The sequence below is a fragment of the Herpailurus yagouaroundi genome, unplaced genomic scaffold (assembly GCF_014898765.1).
Source record: "Herpailurus yagouaroundi ecotype Mexico unplaced genomic scaffold, PumYag 185, whole genome shotgun sequence".
Classification (NCBI taxonomy): Eukaryota; Metazoa; Chordata; class Mammalia; order Carnivora; family Felidae; genus Herpailurus; species Herpailurus yagouaroundi.
Window position 1 is genome coordinate 6669179 of NW_024412416.1, and position 19020 is coordinate 6688198.

Genomic DNA, 19020 nt, shown 5'->3' on the forward strand with positions numbered 1-19020 from the left:
GAACTCACGGACCGCGAGATCGTGACCTGGCTGAAGTCGGACGCTCAACCGACTGCGCCACCCAGGCGCCCCTGAAAACGTTTTTAAAAATGACCCTTCTTTAAGATCTCCGACACGGGTATCAGAGAAGTAGATCCTCAAATGTTCGTTAACCAAGACTCACGGAAACCAAAGACATGGACGAATTATGACGAGCACAACGTTCCAATAGGAGCCTTGTTTGGAGTTTGTACCCTGGTGAGTGAGGAGGAGAGATGGGAAAAGCATAGTACGACATAAACCCATTAACCACCTATGGAAAGGTCATGGCGTTTTCTGCCATTCTCTTGCGAGTGTCTGAAGCAACTTCAAAGAGGAAATGCTCAGGGAGGGCACGACACAGGGCAGAGTCAGCTGCTGCTTCTGGTTCGGTGTTGGAATGGGTGTGGCTCTGATCTCCAAGTCTCAGGGATCTCTCGCCCCTACAGAGGACAATCATCCAGCTCCCGTGAGTACAGGGGTTAGCTGGCTGCAGAAGAGAGACTAGTCTCCAGGAGAGAAAGGACCCACGGACATATGGCGGTGGTTTCGATCACACTGCTTTCCTTCTCCGGACCCTGCGGGTTCCTACACGTCTCTTGTGCCCAGTGAGAGCACCTCAACGATCTGTTTCTAGGCTTGTCTATTAGCTAAGCACTCCGCCCAGCTCCCAAATGCCTTCATCCTGAGCTACACCGCGACCCACACCGACAGGCCTGCTCATGAGTGAAAAAGCAGAAGCCTGGCCTCCCACAGGGAATATAGACATTTCAACAGCAGGCTTCCAGGGATGGGGCACCTGCTTCGTAGCTTCACTTCCCAACCAGGGCCTGGTGATGGAAACTTCGGCAGGGCCCGAGGGGAGGTGGAGGCTGCAGACTGCTTTTATGCATATATCTGGGGTTGCCCCGCTTTAAGACCGAAAAAACCCCCAAGGTGTCTTCTTTCAGAAACAGCGTAAGTGACGTCCCCAAAACTACAGTTCTGTCAGAGTTAAAGGCACACCGATTCTCTGGAGCGCAACATCCCTCGCCCACACCCATCAGTGGGAAACGAAAGACCAAAGAGCATTATACTTAAGACCTGCGCGCACTAGGGATCCTGTCCTGTCTCCTCACGAGTGTGGCTCTGCATTTGGGACGCCCGTACCTTACAGATGAAGAAAAGAGATCGAAACGATTTCCCAGAAAACAAGGTGGAGTGTGTTGAATGGACACAGGAACCCCACGCTGGGGAAACACGCAGGTGGGAAGAGGGGGGGCTCGTTCTGACCGAAGAGGGGTGGGGAGACATCAGGAGAATTTCTCAGGATAGATGCCAGGAGAGAGGCACTCTGGTGGAGGGAGAAAGGAGGGGGGACCTGGGGATGGCCCGGGGTAAGAGCTCAGGAGGCAGGCACTCAGTGGGCCGCAGGAGAACGCCACAGGTGGTGAGGCCGGACAGGTAGGTTGGGGCCACACTGGTGTGTGGGGTGCCGGCCTGCTCCAGGAAGCCAATTCGGGTGGTACTGTGACACGTGGGTGGGTCAGAGGCAAGGAGGTGACTCAGGACACTCTGGGAAAAGCCCAAGGGAGAGGTAGTCACACGGGTGAATACAGATGTAAAAGGTCCTGACCCGTATACTTAAGGTTTGTGCATTTTACTATATGTAAATGATAGCTCAAAATACCCTTTGTACTTAGAGCGCTTAAAGAGAGGGAATGACCCATCCCCCTCTTTAGATTACATAACCTGTTGGGTTTTTCTGGGCTCTACACAGAGCAGGCTGGAAAATCTGGGAGGGAGATACGTTATTTCCAACTACTTTAAGGATAAAGTAGGTAAGTAGGAGATGCATTGTACAGGCGACTTGCTGAGTGGGTCACAACAGCACCTTTCCAGACTCTCTCTTATTTGTACTGAGTGTAAAGTGATCGGCTAGCACCGAAGTCAGTGAGAGTGGGGGAGAGAAAGAGAGAGAATCAGCAACTACAGGAGAGGCTGAAGGAAGCCACAGTAAGACAGAGAACGGCAGGTTACTGGGAAAAAACTCCACCAAGACCGTGGAACTTCAAGCTTCTCATTCTTCACAGAAACCATTTTCACATGCTATTGCAACCTACGTTCCCAACAAGCCTAGAATGTGGGAATGAATTGTATTATAGCTATTATTCCTGTTTTGCAGATGAGGAAACAGAGACAAAAATACGAAGAAAAGGGAAACCTACTACATTCCTGAGATTATAACCTGTAAAAATTCCAGGGTATCTGGGTGGCTCAGTCGGTTAAGCGTCCAACTCTTGATTTTGGCTCAGGTCATGATCTCTCGGTTCGTGGGATAGAGCCCGGCATCAAGTTGTACATTGACAGTGTGAAGCCTGCTTGGGACTCTCTCTCTCTCCCTCTCTCTCTGGCCCTCCCCTGCTCATGTACACATTCTCTCTCTCTCTCTTGCTCTCAAAATAAATAAACTAAATAAACTGTAAAAATTCCTCTGGAAAACAGTTTGGCAAAATATGTAAAATTCCTTAAACTGAGTACTTCTTTTTATACAGCAAATATATTAACAAGAATTTACCCTAGGAAGCAATCAGATCTCTATATGCATCCACCATCGCAATGGTTATAATTACAAGGATGTAAAAAAGGAAAGAGAATTGCCCAATAAAATAGGAAACTGGTTAAATATGTTATGATGCTACACACGATGAAATGGCATTACATTTATCAATGGAATTTTTTATATGAGATATGTTTCTAATTGAAACTTTCAAGTGGCCAGTTTGTATGCATCAATCAATTATGTTATATAATAAACACATATGCACAAAAAACACCGGGGGAAAAAAAAGTCCTTAAAAAAGCCAAAGCCCAAGGGGGCTACTGCCAGCCCATCCTAGAACATGGGGGATGGAAACAGGTAGGAGAAGGCAGATACACAAGAAAACCTTCTCTTTGCATTCTCGTCCTTACTCTAGAGCCAGGACCCCCACCCCCAGGGTCCTTCATCTAAGAGGACTTCTCTGATGCGTGGTTGACAACAGTGGTACTAGACGCAGGTTGCTCATGCCGAAGGGCACCATGGGAGCGCTGCCTGTTTCATTTTACACAGAAGGAAGGCAAGGGCCAGGAAGGCTGTCACTTGGTCCTGGTTTCCGCAGCTCGTGTAGAAGACCGAGGTTTCCATCCCAGGCCAAATTTCAACTCACGGCTTTTTCTCTGTACCACTGCGGCCAACAGCCACTAGAAATTTGAATGGTTGACAGGATTCTCCAGCTGTTAAAAATCAAGTGTTAGAAAATACATAGCAGCATGGGCAAGTGTCCATGGCATACTCAGTATTAAAGCAGGCCACCCAATGCTATACAGACAGACCCCTGATTTTGCGGGGGAAAGTCTCTACGGAAGAAAAAAAACCCACAGGGATGATCACCCAAGGAGTAATGGGATGGAACTTTGAGTAGGAGACTGATAGATGATTTTCGTGTGGTTTACTTTACTTTTCAGTTTCAGAAAATGCATATGCATTAAACTTTTAATTCAGAAAAAAGTGGAGATTTGTAGCATCATCTAGATTTTCTCCCAATTCTGAACTGAGCTTTAGTCTGCCGGGTTTCGCTGAAAGCAGACATTTCCTGAGAACAAAAAAAAGTGAATCACTAGGTAAATATTGATCTGTTGCTTAGTGATCAAGAAACACATCATGCCGTGTTTTCCTCCAGACATTAATGTATCTTTGGATAGATTATCTTAAAACAGATTCAAAAACTAATGTTGAAACAGAGAAAAAAAATTTATTCTCATAACATGTTTTCAATCTTCACCTTTCATCAGCTTTTTTTTTTTTCCCTATAGCAGAACAGCAGGGGGATAAGATCTGATTCCACACCTAAGTCATAATAACCGGCTGCCTTCAGTCAGGTTAACCGAGTAACACCATTAGTTTGCGGGAAATCAGTTAACTGAACTTTCTAGCCCAGGCCATTGTTTGTGAAGGCTGCAGACGGGCTTCCGCTAGGAAAAAAAATCTTCAAAGTCTCAGGAGAAGCACTTTCACCCATAACAGACATGCTTCCTGTCCTCAGCTTCAAATACACGGGAGGCTGTTACAGAAATGTGACACAGAGGAGGAACATCAAGGACAGTGGCTCCCGACAGAGCGATTAAAATAGAAAGAGGGTCACGTGGGAATCGGAAGGCCGCTCTGGGGCCAGTCCTGCCGAAGGCTCTCATCTCGGGCCAGCCCCTTAGTGCTCTCTGCTCACTTCTCTGCACCTTGAGAAGAGTCTGCCCATCTCTCCATGGGTAAGAGGGGAACCAAGGCTGGATTCAGTTACCGTCTCTGCTACTGGGAAGTTTCCTCATCCTCAAAATGAGAGGAAAAATGAGTCCAACCTTAAAGTCATTAAGAGTAAATGAATAATGTCTACGCGAGACTCAGCAAATTTAAAATGCAGTAACATAGACAAAACAGGGTAACGTGAAACACTCTAGTGATAAGCTACATGAGAGCAGGATGTAGTTATTTCTAAGATTAGAACCTAAATAAAAAGTAAGAGGTTAGTTAGGGCGCCCGGGTGGCTCAATCAGTTGCGCGTCCGACTTTGGCTCAGGTCACGATCTCACGGGTTGTGAGTTCGAGCCCCACACTGGCCTCCTGCTGTCGGCACAGAACCTGCTTTAGATCCTCTGTTTCCCTCTCTCTCTGCCCCTCCCCTGTTCACTCTCTCTCTCTCTCTCTCTCTCTCAAAATAAATAAACATTAAAAAAAAAAAAGGTTACAAGATGGAGGGGAAAAAGTGAACCCTTTTGTTCTTTGACCATTTGTCATGTTCAAGTCAGAAAGCTCGGGTGTTTAGAATTTAACTGTTTAAGTAATGTTCCTACATGCTCAGAGAAGGCTAGTCCCATTCTCAAAGGGACAGGTCTCGGAAGGAAACAGTCTTTGGGGAACTACCTTCAAACTGTGGGTAAGTAACTGAGGCTGATCTCCACCACTCCCTAATTTGGGTTTCACCAGGAGGGAGCGTGTGGCTGGTTAATGACAGGGGTGGTGTAGCAGTGGGGGTCCCATGGAGGTCTGTGGCCGGGGATCCACTTCCACACCAGGAGAGTGGGTGGGGCCATCTCAACGGGACGTCATATGGTGCCACACCCCAGGCTGAGGGAGAGAGCATGCCAGAGAGGAAAAAGAACAAAGAGAACTGTTGGGTTTAATGTTTCTAGGTTATTTTTTAAAGGAAAACACGGAAAGAGGTAAAAATCTGCTATAATCAACTTTTTTTTTTTTTTTTAAGGTTGGAACTATTATTATGGAATCAAACCATATGTGATGTTTTTCCAGAGCCTGGAAAACAGCAGCTTTTCTGTGGCCTCCTCTAGTTACTCAGGAACCAACGCTGGGAAGAAACTTGCACTCATCTAATCTACACATTAGCTTACCTAGTTACTTAATACCTTCATTTTTTTTCTCTAAAAATAAGATGGCGAGGAACTTGGTCTAGCTGGGTCCCGCTCAATATGAAAATAGGTGCCAATGGTATTGGCCAGTCCAGACTAGTGAATTCTCTAAGTAGTGAAGGGGCGCCTGGGTGGCCCAGTTGGTTAAGTGTCCGACTTTGGCTCAGGTTACGATCTCATGGTTTGTGAGTTGGAGCCCCATGTCGGGCTCACTGCTGTCAGTGCAGAGCCTGCTTCGGATCCTCTCTCTCTCTCTCTGTCTGCCCCTCCCCTGCTCATGCTCGCTCTCTCTCTCTCTCAAAAAAAAAAAAAAAAAGAATAAACATTAAAATAATAATAAATTAAGTGGCGAAGAAAAATGCCGGCCGATTTGGAAAGCACACAGATTCTGTGCACAGCCCTCAGGGAGGAGAGCTTTCTCACCGCAAACGCTGCTGAATACGAACGACTTTCCTACTGCCCACTTGTCCCGTCCCCCTGTGGTGATGTGAAGGCCCCTTAGCGGTTCCAAATTCGACATGATGACATCTGTACCGTATGTGACACTCCACAAGTATTAGGCGACACGACTTGAGTTCTGAGTCACTCTCAACTTAACTTTTGGGGCCTGGCGTCACTGTTGCAACAAAGAAAACTCCACGCGAACACCCCAAACACACAGAGTCCACAAGGGCAGCTCGTCGCCCTTGGCTAAGAGCAAGTAAAAATCAACTAGATAATCACACAAGACAAAGCAAGGGCCCAAACTCTCAGATGGGTCTGCGGCCCATCTGTCCACTCTTAGAAGAAGATCTTTTGCCCGATGTCACCAACCGCCTAGAGGGGGTGAGAGGTGCTGTCGGGAGAGAGGGAAAACTTCTACCACCGTCCACTGAGTATCAGAAACTCCGAGTATCAGAAACTCGAGTTTCCGCGCCGAGGGGACGCGGTTCAGGAAGACGGCTCTGCCGGCAGCTTCCATCGGATGAGGTGCACCCGGCAGAATAGAATCGGCGGCAAGAGGCACAGGTGGTGAAGCAGCAAGAAGGAGAAAGCGGGAAGAGATTCAGACCCAGTAGAGCAAGGGACGCTTCGTGCCCCACGTGTGGCCCGAGCCCTAAAGGAAGACAGGGCTGTTCGGAAGACGTCACCAGGGAAAAATAACACCACGCGCCTCTTGAAGACGGGTGTGACGGAACACAGACTGCCGCTTCTTCGCCATCAGGGTTCCTCTGTCAGAAGCAGCGTTCACCCTTGGCACCTCCCATCTACAGGCCCGGGCCTCGGGCAGGGAGACCTGGCTCCCTCACAACGCAAGTATTCTCTTGGCTACTATTCAGTACTTTTCAATGACAGAGGTGGAGAGTACCCAGCTAGGAAGTCCGTGCTTTTTCGCTCAGTAATTATTTTCGGTAAGCACAGTTCCTCCGACTGAGGACGGACAACAGCACACTTGGTAAAGGGCTAGAATACGACCTAAACGTGACGACTGCTTTCCGCAAGGCCCTCGTCACGGACGCCGACACCACAGTGAGGGAGGGAAGCTTCTAGGCAACGAAGATCCGACCCTGTCTCCTACCCTCCAGGATTCAAACACCAGATATGTACTGAGACTGTGGCGGTTTTGACACCAATGACCCTATCCTACATGGATGCCTTGAGGACAAAATGTGACAAGATTCTCTGAACACTGCACCAGCCAAACAGATGAGCAGATGGGCATACGGTGGGCGCGAGGTCTACTCACTCTTTGGTCAGAAGAGGACAGGACTTGAGCAGAAAGCGCGAGAGCCCCGAGTCCTGGAAGTAGAGGTCAGGCGGGGCCGTGGGGCTCTTCAGATTCAAACACCGGACGATCACATATAACACGGCAGCCACTGCGGCCAGCTTCACCCCGTCAAACACGGCCGGGAGCTCGGGGGTCTCCAGCATGGCATTCATCTTGATCTGGGGAGAAGCACATGTCTGGGGTCAGAAGCACAGTGAGGAGGGGAGGAGCCACCACACTAAGAGGCAAAGCCAGAGATGAGATGTCCATAGCGTCCCCGGGGCAACTGCCATCGGGGCCTTCGAGCCATCACCGGGACTGGCGACAGCCCAAATCACACACAGTCCCGAGCACTGATAAACTGGGTAGGGTTTTTGGTTGTTTTTTGTTTTTTTTTTTAATTTTTTTTCCAATGTTTATTTATTTTTGGGACAGAGAGAGACAGAGCATGAACGGGGGAGGGGCAGAGAGAGAGGGAGACACAGAATCGGAAACAGGCTCCAGGCTCCGAGCCGTCAGCCCAGAGCCCGACGCGGGGCTCGAACTCACGGACCACGAGATCGTGACCTGGCTGAAGTCGGATGCTTAACCGACTGCGCCACCCAGGTGCCCCGGTTGTTTTTAATCTAACGAGCACTTCGAAGATAAGCAGCTTAGAAAATGCTGACAAGAACATCCTTTGGGGAGCAGGGGAAAGTCCGGCCAGAGACTGGGGGCGGCACGCTGGTTTCTGTGGACCGGCGGCCGTGAATCGCTCCGCACCAGGTGTGTGCGAAGTGACATGGTGACAGCCTGGAACAGAGACCGGGACGGATGCTACTGCCTACACATGTGACTATCGCGCCCTCGGGCCCCACCCCCTATTTTCAGACCAGGAGGGGCGAAAGCGACCTGGGTGTGACTCAGCCATCTGCTCCTCAGGGGCAGCCCCGGTGCTGGGGTCAAGTTCAGACTCGGCCCAGGTGGCAGCGATCTTTGACCCTGGGGGTTTCAGGTAGGGTGTACCTGACTACAACCATTCGTCCCCAAATCAGGGTAAAAGTGGACCGCCAGACCAAAACCAAAAATCGGGAGTGTGGAAAATGTGAATGCAGATTCGGCTTTTCCCCCAAGCTCTCCTAATAGTTTATCTTTTGTGGTAGCTTTACCTTACATACAACACACACACACACACACACACACACACACACACACACACACACACACACCTTCCAAACACAGAAAACCAAACATCAACAACAACAAGGGGAACAGCAACAAAAATCCAGTCTTTGCCTTGCTGCTCAGAAGAAAAACAGCACATTAGCTGTTACCTTAAAAATCAGGGAAACCACAAGCTAACAAAAAGGAGAAAATGGTAACTCACAGCCAAGGTAGCTATGGCAACAGCTTCCCTGGAATGGCGTCTACTAGCCTCTGCTAAAAACAGTCAGCAGAGCACTCCGGTGGCCAACAGCACAGGCAGAAGGGGCAAGACACAACAATCTCCCGAAAATGTGTGGCATAACCGGATGAACTCCCTAGAGACCCCTTTTTCTTCTTTACCCCAGAAACCCTTTTCAAAGGTCAAGGTGACTCTGGCAAATGCAGGACCCGAACATACCGCCGATGATTTCTGGCAGGGGTGCCAACTCAGTAAGAAAGGCCATCAAGGATCACGGCTCAACTAGCCTTCCACCGTCAAGGCAAGAAAATAATTTTCAAACATCCAACATGGGGCGCCTGGGTGGCTCAGTTGGTTTAGGAGCCAATTCTTGATTTCGGGTCAGGTCATGATCTCACAGTTCCCTGCGTGGATTCCTGGTTCCCTGCTTGGGATTCTCTCCCTCCTTCTCTCTCTGTCCCTCCTCCGCTCGCTCATTCTCTGTCTCTCTCAAAATACATAAATAAAAACCTAAAAAAAACTTAAAAAAAAATTTATCCAACACAATGTTGAATCAAGGCTAGATCTCAAAATATACTTTCAGCTGTATTAACCTTTGAACCTTTATGATCAGACAGTTGCCTTAAAACCTAACTTCTGGACCCGTGTCACCTCACTCCTGGGACCATGTCTCCTAAAGTCTACTTATAAACTTACGGTTTATAAGTAACTTACGGTGGGCCCCCTACCGTACTCTAGGGTCCAGGAACACCCTAAAATTCTATGTGAAGGTTTGTGTGTACGTAGCTTTCTGTGGTGAGGATCTGCAGATTTAATCAGGTTCTCCATGGGGTTTGCGGCCTCAAAACATACACAGCACCACAAAGCGTTCCACAGCGCTGGTCCCTCAATTCACCGCAACCCTGCCACCTAAGCCAGTCGAGCCGGCAGGAGACAAATTTCCAAGATGCTGCTGTTCACTAATACGGGTTTTTATGTCTAGCGAGCAAAGGGCCCAAACCAAGATCCAGCAGGAGTTCCAAAGTCTCTCTGACACAATGCTGGTAACATGGCTCTTTCTTGTCCCCTTTGTTGAGAAGAGAACAGACAGACGCAGCAGGTGGCTTTACCAGTTTCCTTGTGGGTCAAGAACTGAAATTTTATTGAATTAAGAAAACAAGTCCCTCCCTCCCCACTTCCTCTCACTGCTTACTCACATAAAGGGAGGAGAAGCAAAAATAAAAGTCTGGGCCATACATACCTCTATGCCCCTTGTTCCTCTCTACTGAGAATATTAACTGTCCTTGAAGAGTTGTCCAGCGGGGCCGCTCAGGTCCGATCTCTTATTCAAATTAACCTAAAAGCTGAAAAGATGAGATGGTCAGGTTCTAAAGGATGAGAAAGAGGCAATTTAATTAAAATGAAAGCACAGGTGAAGTTTCTCTTCCTTTCCAGTCTTTACGGAAAAAGGCAATTTCTTTCATTAACACGGGTGCCACACTCTTGGCCACTCGGCTGTTGGCACAAACCTGCCGGGGAAAATCTTGGTGGAGCCACACGCTGACGGGCTCTCTCTGGTCTCCAGGACAAGTTACCTGCTGCGTTCAGAACTCCGGCTAAGGCAAACCCACACGGCTCTCACGCTTTATCTCCTAACATCATCTTCAGAAGCAACTGACGGGTATCACCTGGGTGACCGAGGCAATAACTCAGCAAGGCCTGAGGTCAAGACAGCAGTCAATTGACTCGTTCCTTCTCTCCCAAACATACAGCAACAACAGAAAAAAAAAATGTCACAAGGCTAAGGGCGTGGACGGGCTCAGAAACCCCGTACCAGAACAGCACAGCACTGGAAGCCTGTGGTGGGAAAGCCACATTGCCTGCCAGGTCTGCATCGGGGCTGGGGGCCGGGGGCTGGCTGTGGAGGGGCGCCAAGAGCTAAACGTGCTCCCTGTGAGTGGGGACCCAGAGCCGGGCCCAGTGCTCTGAAAATGCATGGCTTCCAAAGCAGCAGGGGAAACAGGAAAGAGAAAAGGGTGGGGGTGGAGGGGCCAGCCAGTGTTTACACAGTGCGATCTACGTGCCAGGCTCTGTCCCTGGGACATTCCGTGCACACCAGCGCGTTGCATCCTTGCTGCACACTGTGAAGTAGGTACTATTATTATCCCCATTTCGCAGATGAGGAAACTGAGGCATAGAAAATCTGAGCAACTTGTCCAAGGCCACCCAGCGATTAGGTAGAGAAACCAGGATTCGTATCTGGCTCCTGAGGCCCTCCTTCTAACCACCACGCTGTACTATCTGAAAGGAAGAAAAGACAGAGAGAGAGAGAAGCAGGCAAGAAAGAAAAAGGACAAGGCCGAAAACGCAGAGGACACACCAGCGGCTTGCCCAAAGTCACACAGCAGTGAGACAGACAGCAGAGCTGGGAACCCAGCCCGGTGTTCTCCGATTCCACTACGCTGAAATGACTTCAACCGGAAATGAAAGCCGGTTGAAGGGGGGACCCAATTAACCTTCAGAGTAGCCTTGCTCAACCTCAGATTTTTATTATTTCTTCGTATTCTGAGACAAATTAGCCACGGAGGGCCAGGCTTTGTTGAGGTGGGGACCAAAGAGCAAAGTCCTCAGCCACATCACAGCGTGCCTGACCTTTCCCGGGCTCGGCCACCAACTGGAAAACAGGACGGGACAGACCAAAATCCTCTAGCAGAAGCCCACCGGATGACGCTGCCTGTGGCTGGCATTTAAAAAAATTGAGTTTATTGACTGCCAACTTATAAACAGCAGGAAATTTCAGATAAAAAATCTGAATTTCTGGTGTCTCTTGGGAAAAAAAAAAAAAATTGCGGCGCCTGGATGGCTCAGTTGGTCAAACGTCTGACTTCAGCTCAGGTCATGATCTCACAGTTCGTGAGTTCGAGCCCTGCGTCGTGCTCTCTGCTGTCAGCACAGAGCCTGCTTCAGATCCTCTGTCCCCCGTCTCTCTGCCCCTCTCCGGCTCCCTTGCATGCGCTCTCTCTCTCTCTCTCTCTCTCTCAGAAATAAACAAACATTAAAAAAAGAAAAAAAAATTAGAAGATTTGGCAACGCTGAGCTTGTGTTCTCACTTGGCAACAATGGATGGAGCTGAGAGGGGGCCGCCCCCTCCAGATGAGGCCTCTCCATCATGGTCCGCAACACTGACCCCCCCACCCCCCGCGCCCCGCCGCCTGCTTAATCATTCAGGATGTCTGAGTGGTTCCTACGGGCATCAGAATACGCTACCCGTGGAGAAACCTGCATAACATCTCTCTGGCCCTGGATAACTCTGTATTGACTGAATATTCAAAACATACACCATCAGCATACGTCTAAATAATAAACTCATAGAAAAACTATGGAAGGGCGGAGTGGTACTTACAATGTAGTGTTTTGTTGTTATTCCCACTGATGTTTATCTAAGCCTTGACTTTTCCCACAAACTATCTGAGACGGATTCAAGAAAACACTGAACATATACGCATGGAGAACGATCCAGAAATGTAGCAGACGGCTCACTGCTTCCCAGAAGGAAGTCGCCCCTTCTTCCTTGTAACAGAGACCTGTAAAATGGTCCTGCCTACTGGGAAAAAACTACAGCTGCCCTTGCAGGTTGGTGAATCAACATGACTAAATTCTAGCCAATTCTGAAGGCGCTGGTCTGATTTCTCCGAAGACTCTCTAAAAGGCAGGGAGTTAACTCTTTTTCCATCCTTCTCCCTTCCGGCATCCCTGGAATGTAGGCAACATGGCTGCACCCCCGGCAGCCATCTTGGGCCATGAAGTGACCTTGAGGTCATTCTAGAAGCCACATTAAGATGACAGCAGAGTGGAAAGACAGAAGCCTGGGGTCCCTGATGATTTCATGGCGCCATTGTATCAGACCTGTACTGCCTACCCCCAGGTTTCTTTTATGTGAGAGAATAATCCCTTGCATGTTTAAGCCATTGTTACTTCTAGAATCTCTGGTCTGCAATTTCCAATGCTACAGAATGAAATACTCTTTTTTTTAATGTTTATTTTTGAGAGAGAGAGAGAGAGAGAGAGAGAGAAAGGGTTTGAGCAGAGAAGAGGTAGAGATAGAGGGAGACACAAAATCTGAAGCAGGCTCCAGGCTACGAACTGTCAGCACAGAGGCTCGAACTCCCAAAACGTGAGATCGTGACCTGAACCGAGTCAGACGCTTAACCAAATGAGCCACCCAGGTGCCCCCAGAAGGAAATATTATGTGCTCAAATCTTTCCAGATGCTACAATCACTGGGTTATTAGAGTACAGACACTTTTTCTTCTCTTTTCCAAAATTCATAATAATAATAATAAATATTTTTATTAGGGGAAAAAAGCTTTAAAATAGCAACTAACAAAATCTTAAGAAATTAAGACCATCTAGACAAGAAAAACACCTCTTCAATGTACACGATTATGTACGGGAGCAAGCCTAGAAATGGACCTGAGCTTTCTGAGTGCGAAAGGAAAAACGGAAACCCAGTCAAACCTACGGTTCTCCAAAATCGAAAGAAACAGAACATGTCTGTGCTCTTATCCCAGAAAGCATGACAGATATGAAGGGGAAGCAGGGCTTTTCTGGCACCAGAGTTATTTAAAAAGAGCCTCTGCGGGACTTTATATAAGGGGACCTTGAGTGATGTGATAGGCAATGTCCTCCTACAACTTTTTTTAATAGCAAATGCAGCAGAGAATTAATTTCTGCAACCCTCAAAAAATGCCAAGGTTTTAAACTGAATTCAATTCAGTGAAGGCAACCCTATGAAGGATTTTTTTTAATTATTACCGTCCAGATATGCACCCTTGATCCAAGGCTTGGACTTGAAGTCCCAAGGAGCAGGGTGTCCCCAGGGCCACCTCTCTTGAACTTCAGTGGCTTAAGGACCCGACCACTGTACTAAGCATTGCGTAGGACCGCGACAAAGTAGAACTCTCATTTTAACTGGGGAGAAAAGACGCTTATCTTTTTTTTTTAATTTTATTTTAATTCCAGTATAGTTAACTTACAGTGTTTACATTAGGTTCAGGTGCACAAAACAGTGATTCAACACTTCGGTACATCACCCGGTGTACTTAGTCCTCAACCCATTTCCCTCATCCCCCCACCTTCCTGTTCTCTCCAGTTAAGAGTCTGTTTCTTGGTTTGTCTCTTTTTTTTTTTCCCTCTCCTTTTTTTTTTTTTTTTTTAAGTTTATTTATTTTGAGAGAGAGAAAGAGCGAGCTTGAATGGGGGGGTGGTGGGGAGAGAGGGGGAGGGAAAGAATCTCAAGCAGGCTCCAGGCCATCAGTGCAGAGCCGGACTCGAGGCTCAATCTCACGAAATCTCACGAACCGTGAGATCATGACCTCAGCTGAAATCAAGAGTCGGACGCTTAACCGACTGAGCCACCCAGGCGCCCCTGGTATTTGTCTTTCTCTGACTTATTTTGCTTAGCATGCTACTATAAACATAGGGGTGCATCTATCCCTTTGAATTAGTGTTTTTGTACTTTGGGGGATAAATACCCACCAGTGCAATTACCAGATTGTTAAGGTAGTTCTATTTTAAAAACTTTTTTTAATGTTTATTTATTTATTTTGAGGGAGAGACAGAGCACGAGCAGGGGAGGAGCAGAGAGAGGGAGAGAGAGAATCCCAAGCACCGTGAGGCTCAAACTCATGAACCGCAAGATCGTGGCCTGAGCCGAAACCAAGAGTCGGGTGCTTAATCGACTGGGCCACCTAGCTGCCCTGGTCGTTCTCGTTTTTACTTTCTGCGGAACCTCCATACTGTTTTCCACAGTGGCTGCACCAGTTCGCGTTCCCACTGCACTGTTGTGCAACAAGAGTTTGAAAAGAAGTTTATCTTAAGGCTATCTATACTTTAGGAACTTGGGGACGAGAATAAATTCGCCTAGGAAAAAATTAACCAGGGAAGGACTTATGGAGCAGCTAGATCTAGAACTGGGACTTGAATACAGAATTTAAGAAGACATATGTGTAAGTGTGAGAGAGGACATGTGTGCGTGCAGTATATATGTATTATATATATATAAAAATACATATTTAACACATATATTAAGTACGTATGAATATGTGTGCATAAAACCAGGCATTAATTAACTGGCAATTTCAGAACAAAACTCCTGACATTCATTTTAATTTACCTTGCTGCATTTCATTTCATGGTGCTCTCGCTTTCCAAGTTCAATCTGCCACAAAGGATTAATATTCTGAACTTGTTCCAGACATAGCAAACTACGCTGCGGTTGTACTATTTCGTGCGCCCCTTCCTCCCTTTTCTGGGCAGGCGAAATCTGGTTAATAGGAACATCAGGCAGCCCAGGTGGGGAAAAGAAGCCACACAGAAGGTGGGGGGTGGGGGTGGGGGTGGGGGCTGGGTATTGTGCCAGAGGGAAAGGAAGCATCTCCCCGCCCCCACCCCACCTCCAATCTCCGAGAAAAGAAGGGCTGGGCTTACCGCAGACCTGATGGGTCGGTCCTCAGCCAGAGAGCCGCACACCTCTCCCGCCCCCACCAGTCGTTTTGAGTGGATTTACTCATAAAATGCTGTAACTGATCGTTAAAACCGCGCGTGTAGTCTCTCCGTTAAGAAGGAAACCCAGGTACAAGGTGCTGCAAAATGCCCACGAGCAAAGGAACTTTCAGGGGTGCCTCAGTCTCTACGACATGCTTGACTAGTAGTAGTTCCACCACTGCTCTCCCAAGGCCAAGGCCGTTATTTTGAGATGGACACACAGATGCAGTGAGAGGGGCTGGGAGAAGCTCCAGTCTTGGGGTTCTGAGACCTGGGTCCTAGTGCCTGCCCTGCTCGTCCTATCTAGTGACCTTGAATAAGTCACTTAACCTTTCTGGGCCCCAAAGGCCTCCTCTGTAAAATGAGAGGATTAGGTTAGAAGCAGATGATGCCAAAGGTCTCCTACAGCTCAAAATTTCTGAGATTCTAGGGATAGAATTGCAGTCCGTGGCTAATAGGCACAGGAAAAACTCTCCGTGCTCTGTAACAAGAGACAGCCCCTGTTGCCGGCTGACTTTGTGCATCATTAACACGACTCTCAAGAGCAACAGCCCTCATGGCCTTTGTTCTTCCTTCAAATAAGTTCAACATTTGTAGCTGTGCCATTTATGCCCATAGTTCTGTCACAGTCCCTCCACCTGCGTGGGTGAATGATGATTTCAGCCTTGGAATATTAATGTTCACTGATAACACAAAGGAAGGAAAGAAAAAAATGAGCAGAGACTTCAAACACAGAAAACTCATTACACGGTGTGGTGGGATATGTTGTGTGGGGGGGCTCCCCCCCCCCCCCCACCAAATTCCCGACCGTCTGGGACCTGTGAATGTGACCTCCTTTGGATATCAGTTCTTGGCAGATGTCATTTAGATAGGAGGTCACACTGATTGGAGTTGGCCCTAACTCCACGTCTGGGGTCTTTGTAAGGAGCAGGAAGTTTGCACACAGAGATACAGACACGCAGAGAAGACCTTTTAAAGGTGGATGGAAATAGAGGGGCGCCTGGAAGCTCAGTCAGTTAAGTGGCCGACTCTTGGTTGCCTCTTGGGTCATGATCTCACAGTTTGTGAGCTGGAGCCCTACGTCAGGCTCTGCGCGGACAGCATGGAGTCTGCCTGGGATTCTCTCTCTCCCTCTCCTTCTGACCCTCCCCTACTCGTGCTCTCTCTCTCTCTCTCTCTCTCAAATAAACTTAAGAAAAAAAATAACCTGAAAGGTGGAAGGAGAGACTGGAGCGGTGCACCACGGAGAACAGGAATGCCAGGGATTGCCAGCAACCAAGAGAAATTAGGAGCAGTGCACGAAACAGACATTCCCTCAGAGCCCTCGGGAAGGAAGCCACCCTGATTTCAGACTTTCTCAGCACTGTGAGAGAATGTGCCCAAATGACCTCTCCCGACTCCATTGCTCCCCGCTTCTGTCCTTAGAGGCCAGAGACACGATCTGTCACGTCCTTCTGAAAGGTTCCTGGTGACCCACACAAGCTCCCTTGTACTATTTCGTCTGCCCCTTTCTCCGGCCCAAATCAGCGAGCGGACATGAACGCTCACAGGCTACTCATTAACACAATTCAAATCGTATTCTGTGCACACACAGTATTGGCTTCTTGGCCTCTGCGGTTCAGCTGTCAGACCACCGTCTCCTCTCCTAGTATCAGTGACCTAAGGAAGCCAGAGACGGGGACATGTGGGGAGGGGGTGTCTCCTCCAACCTGAGGGGACCCGACCGATAGGCTCCAGTCCTTCTGTGGGTCTCACAGTAAATACCTCTTAAGGAAAAACAAGCCAAACTCCTAAGGAATATCTCTCCTTCTATTCCCCGCTGGTTAGACGTGGATTTTGTGTAGGTTCGGGCCCTGGAGCGAGAGAGCCCAGTGTCAAGTCCCAGCCCCACCGGTCATGGGGTTTGTCCTCGGGGCTCAACTGCGACCTGAACGTGTTGATCCAGAGACACTCCTGGCATCCAGCGAAGGGCCCCCAAATACGAGCTATCCCATCACCGCTACTAAGCCCTCCTCCCGTTTTCCTTAGAAAGCTCCCTTATCTGACAGAAATTACCCTAGAAGATATTCTTTCCCACCTGACACAGAACCCTCCTTAAAAATGAAGTAACTGGCTGGCTGACTGCTTGGACCTCCTCCAACAAGTCCGGGATTCACCCCGGGACACACTCCTCTTGATTCTTCCGACGTGGAACCATGTTGAACTTAACGAATCACTACATACTAAGCGTTCTTCACCAAGTTCTCAGCTCTTCACAGTTCCAAGATGCGTCCTTGTTTCTGCACTGAAAGGGGTTCCGGTCGTGCTCCTGACACACGCGCCCTCTGTCTCCTGCTGAGGGGGTCCCCCCTTCCCCGCGGAAGGGCTGACCCCTCACCCACACCCCTGCCTGCGGGGTAAACTTATTCTGGCCTGGCCTGGCTCTGCTGACAAACCTCTCCGACGCCCTGAAATAAAACCCCAGGCCGGCACCGGAAGGCTCTGGCAGGCTTCGCAGGCCCCGTGAGGAGAGTCAGGAAGGCCGGTGGAAGGCCACGGCACACCGCCGACGAAACCCTCACGTCACCCCAACGGTAGCCTTGTGGGTGGCCGCTTGGTTAAAACGCAGTCAGCCCTAGACGTCGACAACGTGACAACTTTGAGGAGAAAGCGGGGAGGGAAAGGGCCCGTTTCTACCCCACTTTCTCTGCCACTTAACTACAAAAGTCAGAGCAGTTAGAGAAAAAAAAGCAACTAAATGAACAATCTGAAGAAGCCACTCCACAGGAGACACAGGCCCAGAGCACGTTGCCAGGAGAAAGCCCGGCCGGCCGGCCGCTCACTGTCACTCACGGCCACGGGGCCAGGACGGTGTCCCCAGAAGGCTCCTAGGTACATCCTGGTCTACCCAGAACTGCACGCTTCTGACAGCCCGGGCTGACTTGGGGCCCCGTTCTCGCTCCCAGGGAGGTTTCAATGCCCCGCGTCAGCCCCTGTGCCAGCAGCTCACAGAACCACCCCCCAGCATCCGTAGGCTGTTCCAGGCCTGCGTGTTCTCGCAGGGAGAGTTCTGCGGGGATGAGCCGTCAGGGTAACCGCCTCAAGCCCGAAGTGATGGATAGCCCTGGCAGCGACAGGCCGCTCCTGTCCTCAACAGATGCCCCACGAGGCTTCTTTTTGAATACTGAGCACTGAGGACCTGGACGAGATTTCCTCCAGCAAATCAGCCCGGGTGGCCGTTGGCGGCTCGTGTGAAGATGCCGGGAAGCGGCTGACGGGAGGGAGATGACACGGCAAGGAGGGAGAAAGCCCCCTGGTGACCTAGCACAGTATCTCTTACAGATCAGGGGCTACAAAATGAAGGGCCTGCCCGCAGTTGCACACAATTTGGTAGAGAGAAGGGGGAAGAATTTACAGATAATTAACTACATTTATGCTGACGCTGTTTTCAGTTGTGGCCAAAATTCCGGCCTTGAAATTGCCTCTCTGCGCGAACTCACTCACGTATTAACTTTAATGTAACCGTATTCTTCCACAAAGTCATAAGGTCACACGCCAAACCGGCTGCATTTCGGAGGATGTCCTACAAGTTCCTAGTAAGGGGAGAGCTACCCTCTGTGAGAAAACGTGAACCTCACATGTCAACGTCAGGAATGGCTACCAACCCACCAGCTTTCCCGAAAGAAAATCACTAACCTAAAAATAGCAGGAGACTGAGTCACAGTTAAGCACGCACATTGAATTGAGCACTTTTACAAGCCCTTACTCAAATACAGAAAAGGAAGCTGGCCTCTCCCATTAGCGAAGAGCCCTGCTGAAAAGGTACTTACACTTCCTACCGGAGGACAAGGTCAAATGGGTAAAGTGCTTAGTAAAATCACAAGCAAAACGGTTTTCTCCACCACAGAGAAACCATTCAATCCTTACCT

The 19020-nt window shown here is 48.9% G+C and overlaps 1 protein-coding gene across 3 annotated transcripts in view; it reads right to left on the reverse strand.

The window, feature by feature from the left end:
- The window catches only part of ABHD2 (abhydrolase domain containing 2, acylglycerol lipase), a 109325-nt gene that overhangs the window by 75586 nt on the left and 14719 nt on the right, over positions 1-19020 (reverse strand). For all 3 annotated transcript variants that reach the window (XM_040493692.1, XM_040493689.1, XM_040493690.1), the window contains exons 2-3: positions 9829-9931; positions 7184-7383 (exon numbers count right to left, since the gene is read on the reverse strand). In XM_040493692.1, coding sequence (XP_040349626.1) covers positions 7184-7377 — 194 coding nt within the window. In that variant the 5' untranslated portion in view covers positions 7378-7383; positions 9829-9931. The remainder of the gene's footprint in view (positions 1-7183; positions 7384-9828; positions 9932-19020) is intronic.